Below are 11003 nucleotides of genomic sequence, written 5' to 3'. Positions count from 1 at the left end.
GGATGCGAGGTGTGTTACCCCCAGAAGCCTTGTGGAGGATATACGGCTTTGACCTCAGCAAGAACTCTCCACCTATGATGCAACTACAACTTCATCTGCCGAACATGCACATGGTTTCGTATCGAGGAGGGAAGGACATACAGGAGGTGCTCGACCGTGATGATGTCGAGAAGTCAATGCTGATAGAGTACTTCATGGCAAACAGAGTACATGAGCAAGCAAGAGGCATCCTCTATCGTGAATTCCCCGAGTGGTTTACTTGGCAAACAGGGAAAAATAGAAAGTTTTGGAACTCGAGGAAATGAGGTGGACAAGTTGGTAGAATTATGACGACCCATCTGGATGAGAGGGAATGCTACTACCTCCGGGTTCTCCTAAACCACGTGACTGGTGCCACATCCTATGAGGACCTGAGGATAGTTGATGGCGAGATCCTACCGTCCTTCCATGATGCCGCGGAGAGAAGGGGTCTGATTGAGGTAGATAATATGCTGGACGAGTGCCTCACAGAGGCCGAGTTGTTCCAAATGCCATCATTACTCCGAAGGCTCTTTGCAACAATATTGGTATTTTGTGAGCCCAGTGATGCTTGTGGCCTATGGAACAGACACCTTGAGGCAATGTTAGATGACTACCGCCGCACCGATCAATGTGCACACACGATCAAGCAGAAGGTTTTAATATATGTCAGGAACATGCTGCAATCAATAGGGAATGATATAACATCGTTCCCTCTTCCTGAGATCGATGAGACGCTTGACATGGCAAACGGTGTGCCGAGGGAGATATTCGAGGAGTCTATGATCATTGTGGACCATAAGCATACAGCCTTATCTGACTCCCTCAACGTCGAGCAGGGGGTCACCTATGATGAGATTCTAGTCGAGGTTGATAGCGGTGAAGGAGGCCTTTTCTTCGTTAATGGCCCAGGAGGCACGGGGAAGACTTTTCTTTACAAGACATTGCTTGCTATTGTCCACGGGTAGGGGAAGATCGTCGTGGCGACGACTACGTATAGTGTTGCCGCTTCTATAATGCCCAGATGAAGAACCTTTGAGCATTGATGATGGGGGTTTCTGTAGTTTCACAAAGCAGAGTGGGATGGCTAAGCTTTTGCAAGCGGTGTCACTCATTATGTGGGATGAAGCCTCCATGACTAAGAGGTGGGCGGTGGAGGCCCTGGACAATAGCATGCACGACATAATGGGCCCGTTTGATGTCCCGTTCGGCGGGAAGACAGTTGTGTTTGGTGGTGACTTTAGACAGGTATTCCCTGTTGTTCAAAAGGGGTCAAGATCTCATATAGTTTATTTGATTTTGCACATGTCCTACCTGTGGGAGTGCATGTGACACCTAAGGTTAATGTGTAACATGAGGGCTTAGAGCGACCCATGGTTTGCAGAATACCTGTTGCGCATCGGTAATGGCACTGAGGAGGCTAATGGTGATGGCAAAATACGTCTTCTTGATGATATATGTGTGTCATATACAGGAAAGGACGTTGACCTTGATAAACTTATAGATAACGTGTTTTCGGTGCTCGACGCTAACCTAGCTGACCCATACTACATCACGTCGAGAGCCATCCTGTCCACACGAAATGAGTGCGTGGATACGATTAACATGAAGATGATTGGTCATTTTCAGGGGGGATGAGATGGTGTATCATAGCTTTAATCACGTTGAAGATGACCCCTATAACTACTACCCCCCAGAATTCCTTAACTCCCTGACCCCAAACGAGTTTCCTTCGCATGTGATGAAGCTCAAGGTTGATTATCCTGTCATACTGCTCAGAAATATTGACCCTGCCAATAGACTTTGCAATGGCACAAGGCTTATGGTCCGGGGGTTCCAACGAAATGCTATTGACGTAGAGATCGTGCTCGGGCAGCATGCTAGGAAGAGAATTTTCCTGCCTCGTATCCCCCTATGTCCCTCTAATGATGAGATGTTCTCTTTCTGGTTCAAGCGGAAGCAGTTTCCTATCAAGCCTAGCTTCGCCATGACAATCAACAAGGCACATGGACAGAACATCCCGAACGTCGACATGTACCTCCCCTAGCTAGTTCTTTCTCATGGCCAACTATACGTCGCACTATCTAGAGCTACTGCCAGAAAGAACATCAAGATCCTTGTCTCCCCAGATGACGATAAAAAAGGAGAAGCACTCAAAGCAGAGTGAGACGTGCACTAAGAACAACGTCTACAGAGAGGTCCTCACACCATAGTCAAGGTATTTTATTGCTTATTTATCAAATTGTGGTTGTTGGATATATTTCGCTTATCTTTGATGTGATGCATCTAATATATTTTTTGTTTGTTTGTGCAGGCTCAATGGTAGGAGGTTCTCAATTGATATGATGTAGAGAGTAAGGGTAAGGGCAAGAGTATCAACCCATGAAGTTAATGCTCAATGCGCATGCTCAATGTTCATGCCTTCTATTCTTCTACTAAGCATGAGTTAATGTATTTTTGCACATACGTACCACAACTCAACAACAGATAATGGTGCAAAATCTGTAAACTTGGATAGATATATGTTTTGGATAAATTAAACAGTTTTGTATTGTATTTTAGAATCATTACAACGCACAGGCACCTTGCTAGTAACTAAATAAATTCATAAGAGGATATATATGGATTATTACCATATGTCCAAGTCAACATATATGCGAGAATTGACAAATAGATGTAGTACTCAAGTGCTCATATATGTCGATATGTAGCTAGCTACACTACCTGAGAGACTCAACATACAAACCTCTCCAATGACAACATAGCACAATTTTCTCTGTGCAAGTGGATATATATATATATATATATATATATATATATATATATATATATATATATATATATATATATATATATATATATATATATATATATATACATATATATGAGGCTCAGCATAGCTTGTCTGGTACTACTTGATGATGTGGATAAGAATTACATAGCAGCGGGAGGGGTTACGTGTCCCAACAAACAAGCGCTGTGTTGCACGACATCTAGGGCAGGTACGAAATCCATAGGAAGTCAAAGTAGGAGCATATCATTTCCCCCTCCCTCCATGATGTACATGGACATGCATCTATTTTTTCCCACGATGATATATGTGCATCCACGTAGGATTATTTACGCCACCAGCTTTTGTCTAGAAGTGCTCAAAGCTTCAAACGGTAAAACACACTACTGTAAAATACCTCATTAGTATTGGTTCAAAATTACCATCAGTGGTGGATTTTTCAACCGACACTGATTACTCAGCACTAATAGTCAGTGACTATCAGTGTCGGGTACGGAACCAGCATTGAAAATCACTATCAGTGCCAATTCCATCCACAAACCAGCACTGATAATGAATTATCAGTACTGGTTCCCTGTTAGGAGCTGGCACTGATACTGATTATTAGTGTCGGTTCTAAACTAGAACTGGCACTAATAGATCTCGGCAGTCAAAAAAATTGCACAATCCAAAATACATCACATGCACATGCATCCATTCTTCTAATGTTTAAGTCATGATAAACACGTAATACATTAATTCAAACTACAAGTATTTCTAAAATTACATCAAATACCATTACATGCATAGTTGGTATCCAAAATTTCTACTCCAAATATTACATCAAAATGATTCAGTGCATAAATGAGCGCACTAGCTGTTGGTTTAGACGAAAGTTTCATTGGACTTTCTTAAATAACGAAACTGTTACTATCACACTGAAACTTAAGGTTTGGCTGGTACTTTCCTTCCCGGACCTTCCTACATTGAGGACCAAGTAATGTGTACCCCCACTGCTGGGCAAGAAGACGTAAGACTGAAGTCAAGCTACGATCCATCCACATCCGAGTGTTCCAGTAAAAATCCTATAGACAAAGAGCAATAATATAGAGAAAAAATTAATATTATTGAAATAATCCTAGCTACAAACTACAGGTTCATGTCACCAACCGTTTCAGCTGCATGTAACCGCGAGAGCCTAGGAGTCATTGCAAACACATCCTCATTCTGCTCAAGTGCTTTCAATTTGAAATAGCTGTAGTTCGGAAACATGTATACAAGTTGCAGGTTAACCGATTTTAGAAGCGCATGAACAACATATTTTTCAGCCATAAGTCTTTGGTCTGTTTTGAAGCTTGACATTGTTAAAGTGATATATCCTTCTTTAGGAAAGACAATACTAAAAGAGATAGTGATCTTCATTTTATTGTTATCAATCAATATGCTCGTCACCATAGGTGGTATGCCACCAAGGTCCGCAATAATGTCATGTAGCCATTGTAGATAAGGAAGCATCTACATCAATCGGCATGTTAGTTTCTAAATTTGTTAACTGCAAATTGCAATATTAACTAACCTTCTTATAATTTATAGCAAATGGATTTTTATCTCTGAGCATGCAAATGTACCTAAAACAAGTCACAAGTACGTCTAGATGCTCAGAGAAAAAAATGTCAATGCCATGTGGTTAATCTCGCAATTATGTCAAGTCATCAATTGCAAAACAAGGAAGTAACAAACTAGTTACTCACTCGGAAGAGATGGTAACATCTAAAACACCGATATAGCGATACACATCTAATATCATGGCATACACATCTAATAATAAGCCAACATATTTTAAACTAAAATACATATCTAATTTTAGAACCTAAATTGGCTAACTAATATTGCTAACTACAATTTTGCCAACTTGAATTTGAGAACTAACCTAGGTATTTCGTGACCCTTCTGGGTACGAAGGGGATACGTCGTTGAGGATCTGGAGGCTAGGAGTACGAGGGTGGTCACCCGGATTCGGCCGGTCAGATAGGATAGAGTGGTCGCCTCCACGCTGCCTAGATCTACACCCTCCACCTCCACTGTCGCTGCTGCTCACCATGGGGATGTCAAGGAGGTGACGAGGAGGTGGCGGTGGGCTGACGCGCTATGAGGACGAGGAGGCGACGGCAGGCTGACGCATGACAAGGACGAAGAGGTGGCGGCGGGCTGACGCACGACGAGGACGAAGAGGCGGCGATGGGCTGATGCACGATGAGGACGAGGAGGTAGCAGTCGGCGTGCGACGAGGAGGAGGAGGCGGCGGTCGGCGCGCGACGAGGAGGAGGAGGCGGCGGTCAGCGCGCGACGATGACGAGGAGGCGACGAACCGACGCGCGATGAGGAGGCTGCGGATAATGAGGAGGCGACGATCGGAGAGGACGAGCGGCGTCAGGCTGAATGGAGCAAACGAGGAGAGCAACTAAGTGCTGGATATAAATATAGCACATGCATCATTGTCGGTTCTAGTTCCAACCAACACTAATAGTGACCATTAGTGCTGGTTCTAGTTCCAACTGGCACTGATAGTGACTATCAGTGCTGGTTCTTAAACTCCCATGCGTGAGCAATAATTGAGGCGCCAATAATCAGTGCCGGTTCGTGGCTAGAACCGACACTGATAGTGCCTATCAGTGCCGGTTCTTGGCACCTCAATCGTAGTTCATGCGTAGGAGTTTAAAAACCGGCACTGATACATCAACAATACCGGTTACACTCAAACTGACACTGATGAGACGCTACTTAGGACCTGCTCTGTAGTAGTGACACCAGATGCCTAACTAGTATGTTCGCATTTTCCCATAATTAAATTTCAGATATAAATAGTACACATACATGTGTGTATGTTCAATACTCAAAACGTGTGCTCGTGTTACATGAGACTAAGTCCCTAGTCTAGTATAGACGCACTACGCTAGAACAACACATTAGTGACGGTTACTGCACCCATCACTCTTATTGCATCACTAATGATAAAACGTTAGTAACGAGTTAAGATCCGTCACTAATGACAATCACTAGTGACGGGTCATAATTGAGACCCGTCACTAAATGCATCTCCTATGGCTTGATCAGTCCTGTTGCCCGTCATTGTGACTGTCATTAGTGACGGGTGAATGTATCGCTCGTCACTAATTATCAATCCCCAGTGTCGGGTAGCTTTCCCATCTATCTTTGGGACTCGGTCATTAGTGACGGGTGTTAACAACAACCTGTCATTGGTGACTGAGTCATTACTGACGGGTGTATTTACCACCCGTCACTAATTATCTAGAACCAGTGACGAGTAGCTATAACCCATCACGGGTGACTAAGTCATCAGCGACGTGTTATGAGTCATTCGTGACGGCTATCTTTCCAACCCGTCTCTAATGACTGAGTTCCAGAGACAGGTTGGAAAGCTACCCGTCACTGGGACTCGGTTATCGGTGAGTTGAATTTACCACCCATCACTAAAATTCTCATCCCCCGGAGGGATTTACATGTTTCCTGGCTGCTTCCTGAAGCAATGTCAGGATTTGACAGCTGTCTTCTCCTGCAAATAAAACACATCACATTCATACCATACCCACATTGTAGGGACCAAGTCATGAGATATGCAACCACAAATTACATAATCAAAAGTCCTCAAAACGTACAATGGCGCAAGTCCACATCAAGATAGTAACAAATTACATAAGTCAATAGTGCAACCACAAATTACACAAGTCAGAGCCCTGCCTCCCTACAATATAACTCGTCTTTCGAAGAGACGTCTTCGATCATTAAGAACGAGGTGATCCGTGCTCGAATGTTGGAGAGTGCAGACTCCTCGATGTTGCCGTCCGGTAAGCTAAATTTTTGCTGAATTAAAGTAGTTATGGAAAAAGTATGCAATTAGCATGAGTAAAATTATTTTATCATTGGATATTTGTAATAAATAAAAGCAGCTATGAAAGGACTATGCAATTATCTTACATCTGGGGATTTCATATCCTTTCCTGCCATGAATAGCAGCTTGTGACGCGCAACGTAGAATTCGCAGGAGTTGCCTGGTGGTTGTTGGTAGCACTGGAGAGGGAAAAAATCATCAGTTCAAAAGGAAAAACTGTAGTAGTAGAGTATTTGTAAATATGTCAGCTAGCACTTACCATGAAAACGGTCTTATGTGTCAGTGTGTGGGGCTCCTTCAGATCGTACTTTGAATCACAACGCATATACATGTCAAAAGCTCTACATACGAAGAGGGATCCAATAGTTAATATTTGGTGTAAGTTTGAAAAGTTCAATATATAACCTAAGTCATGAAGAGCTTACTCGTCAAGGATTTGTTTGATGAAAGTATAGTCACGTTGTCTTCGTTCTCCGTTAGGTCCCACTAATGGTCTTGATGAATCGAGATACCATACAAAGTTCCACTTGGGGGCAATGACCAGTAAGATCCAATGGCTACCCGTGTTGTGGGCGGCCATTAGGTAGTCCCTCTTTGAAAAGTGGTTTATTGCCCTAGCCACATGTTCCATCAAAGAAATCGTCATATTTTAGGGGTCAAGGAATCCGAAGGGCTCCTTCTTCCTCGTTTCTTGTATCAAGTGTCTATAGATAAGAAATTAGGTAGATTGCAGAATTTAGTGGTAATAATTAATGAACGTCTAGTTTGAAAGGGCTTACAATGTAAAGCATCGCAATAACCCCACGTCTAGTCCATCGAGGTTGAAGAGGTCGTATAAGTTGTTGAAGCCCATGAGGAAGTAGCCGTCCCCAGTCAAGAAGTGACGATTTTGGTAATATAAGACAATGGAAACCTTCTTCTCTACAACCTTGTAGGTAGAAATTATGAAACTCAATACAAGGTTGTCCTGCCCGCTGAAGAGGATTTGCCGGCAGTAAGGGCTTCCCAAGCTTGAATTTTGGGTTTGGCTTAGTCCAAGCTTCTCCTATCTAACGCTTCTTGGCGATTGAGTCCTTACCAAAGGACTTGGATTTCTTCGGTAGCTGCTTCTTGGACCCTGGCCTGTACTTCTTCTTCTTCTCTTGGCTGCCCTCAGGTTGCTTACTTATAGATGACGAAGTGGGCAAAGGCTTATTCTTCTTCTCTGGGCTGTCCTCAGGTTGCTTAACTGTAGATCACGGAGTGGGCAAAGGCGACACAACTAGCGCATCTCGATGCTGAGGTTGGGATAGGGAACTTGAACGTCTAGGCGGATCGCTCCTAGATACCGTGTGCACCACGATGTCCCCCCTCTCCATTGGATTCTTTGAAGACGAGCTTGACTCAGTTTTTGGATCTCATTATTAGGGGGGACAAATCTATGTCCACGGCATTGGTATGTACAAAATCCACGAAGACCACGTCATAGCCAGGACGTATCAGGACCATATGAACACCTGGACATTTGGATGCACTTGACCCTTTGCAACCTCAATATAGTAGCCTCCAAGTCTTATGACCAACGAGCATGGTGTGGGCCCATCGAGAAGGTCTATGGTATCGGGCTCCACAGATGGAGAGAAGACATATTGTTCAACCTCATTAGAGGCTTGACTACTCTTGTGTCCAGGAATGGGGCTAGCACCCGCTGGTGCACTAGGAATTATGTCTCCATGTGCCGTAAACCTTTGCAGGACGTCTTGATAAAAAATCTCCCTGATTGACTGGGTCAATGCTTCCACATCTATTGGGACCGACCTCTTCCTCTTCTTATGCATCCTGACATGTTCGGGGAAGCCTAACTTCCAGCCCTGGGAACTGGACACGCCTCGAACGCGACTTGGGTGCTCAGGGTTTCCCGGTGCAGTGGAGAGCATGTCATGTTCCCTGACCCCAGTGAATGAACCTTCAGACGAGTGGGTTGCTATTTCTTTCACCATTTGAGTGACTGTCTTGGTTACGCTGGATTTGAAGGTGATTTTTCCACTATCTGACAGCGTACCCCTCGCGCGCAAATACGATTGCAATCACCCCAGGAATTGCAACCAAGGATTCTCGTGGCCTTCGTAGGCTAACTTTGCATCCTCCGCCTACCATTTATCTATTTTCCCCATGTACCCGTCTGTGCCGAGGTTGTGATTCTACTTGTTCTTTGCCCGAAGCTGCTTCTTTGTTGAACTCTCCATTTAGAACATCTCAGAGCTCTTCAATGCCACAAAAGCTTCCCAATCCTCTCGTTTAATATATGGGTACTTACTAAAGGGCTCTAACTCTTTTGCCATATACTCGTTCATAAGCTTACTCTTGTGGTTTCAACAAAGTTTGGCAATTATTTTCATAGCAGTCCTGCAAGCCTTCGCCTTCATGTTCTCTGGGAGCTCCAGAAACGTATTGACATCATCATTGAACAAGGTGTTCTTTTGATCCATAGTGAGGTCATCGAACTTCAGAAGGGTCAATGGCACCCTCTCTCGAGCATTAAGGCCTACAAGCTTCCGTAACATCTGTAGGGCTTTTTTTCTCCATAGGCACGCCATCATCATCGATTTTCGTGACGGTAATCTTTTCAGACAGCCACTTTGCTTGTGCCCTTGCCTTTCGTACTGTTGCTCCACTAGGACCTAGTTGCGCAGATGTCTGACTAGGAGCTTGTGCTTCGTTAGAGGATCCCGATGACTCGTTGACAGACATCTAATAGATATGAATATGCAGATACAATTGTATAGGTCTTACTAACTATATTCACTTTTATATGAATTTATGAAAAGATGATGTATTTCTTATCTAAAGCAAATGATCCTAGCTAATTTCTAATAGGAAAAGATAGGTCTAATCCCATTCGCAAAATTGTTGATTCCAACTCAAACCCTAGAATCCACCATGCATATAAGAGCAAGAGAAGGAGGAGGGAGAGGAGGCAAACCTTCAAAGGCCAGGGACAGACACCAACTTCAAATCACCGAGATTTGATTTGGCCTCAACAGAATCACCAAAAAAATCGCCCCTTTGCCGAGCAGTCACGGCGGACAGACATTGTCTGGTCGTGCTGCTTCGGGAATAAAATAGCTGTAATCATCACTCATTAGTGATGAGTTACAAGAACAACCATCACTAATGAGTGAGCCATTAGTGACTGGTCTCATAATAACCCGTCACTAATGAGTGACCACAGGAGGGAGCCGCCAAGGCTACATTTAGTGATGGGTTATAAGGATACCCGTCACTAATGACTTAACATTAGTGACGGGTTATAAGGACACCCGTCACTACTTATTTAACATCAATGGCGGACGATAACTAATGATACATTAGTGATGGGTTAAAACTAAGACCCGTCACTAATGATTTTTACAAGAAGAGATCGACTTTCAGAATAGAGGCATGCATGCAAATAGAGAATACTTCAACATATCCCATTCAACAGAACAGAATTAAACTTTAATGGATGACATCCTAAAGCAATGTCAGGATTTGACAGCCGTCTTCACATTCAAGAACATAGATATACATCCAAAAACTTGAATTTAACTCAAGTCAGTCATACAATATAGTTTTGCATACATTACGTACTTATCCAAATATCCATACATCATTATACTTGAGCATTTGCTGGAGCACGTAACCTCTGATATTTAACATAGTTGAAATCTACAATATTGTATCCTAGTACTTCATCGATATACATTAGCACTTGAATTACTCTCTTTCGCTTGACATGGATGATCCGATGTTTTACGATGGACAGTAAACATGTCTTATTAACTAATTCGTTTCCACTTAAATGAAACCTTATATCAGCCTGGAAGTTTCCTTCAGTAGTGAAGCCACTCCGCGGACATAAAAGCTTAACCCCAGATGCTCCATGGCTTGATCTAAGATAGCATGAAAGCTAATTTCCGCAAAGGTGTCACCAAAAATATCCTACAAGCAAAGAAAATAAAATTATGAAAATAATACACGCTAACAATCATGTATATCAAAACAATCGGATTATATATTACTGTACCATATCATATTCATCGAACTGAGCAAGCCTCTCATTGATCAAAGCAAAATCCACTTCGCCCTCAAGCGCTTTTATTCGAAAATAGTTATAGTCAGGCAAAAAGAACCCATGCTCCTTAAGCACCCTTCAACGGCGATTTTTTTGGAATGCAATGAAATCGGTGATGCATTGCCACAGGCCCTAATAGTGATATCTCCACTACTTTCTCTCCTTAAACGTATGTCAAAAGAGATAGATAACTTCACAAAATCTCTTCCATC

At 43.0% G+C, this 11003-nt stretch overlaps 1 protein-coding gene across 1 annotated transcript; it reads left to right on the top strand.

The window, feature by feature from the left end:
• Positions 1–326: 326 nt before the first annotated feature.
• LOC133884980 (uncharacterized) lies at positions 327–2065 on the top strand. The gene is made up of 4 exons (XM_062324600.1): positions 327–982; positions 1083–1266; positions 1384–1604; positions 1648–2065. Exons 1-4 carry the CDS (start codon positions 327–329, stop codon positions 2063–2065), a joined length of 1479 nt encoding a protein of 492 aa, XP_062180584.1.
• The last annotated feature ends 8938 nt before the right edge of the window (positions 2066–11003 follow it).

This window comes from Phragmites australis, chromosome 1 (genome assembly GCF_958298935.1).
Source record: "Phragmites australis chromosome 1, lpPhrAust1.1, whole genome shotgun sequence".
In the NCBI taxonomy this organism is placed as follows: Eukaryota; Viridiplantae; Streptophyta; class Magnoliopsida; order Poales; family Poaceae; genus Phragmites; species Phragmites australis.
Note: the sequence above shows the minus strand (reverse complement) of the source record. Positions and strands in the feature narration are given on the sequence as shown.

Bases quoted from the DNA above. Each gene is read 5' to 3' on its own strand.
- LOC133884980 (XM_062324600.1), top strand. From the start codon at position 327: ATGACGACCCATCTGGATGAGAGGGAATGCTACTACCTCCGGGTTCTC. The intron at 1,267-1,383 runs GTATTCCCTGTT...ATGAGGGCTTAG, and splicing joins TTGGTGGTGACTTTAGACAG to AGCGACCCATGGTTTGCAGA. The intron at 1,605-1,647 runs GTGCGTGGATAC...GGTCATTTTCAG, and splicing joins ATCCTGTCCACACGAAATGA to GGGGGATGAGATGGTGTATC.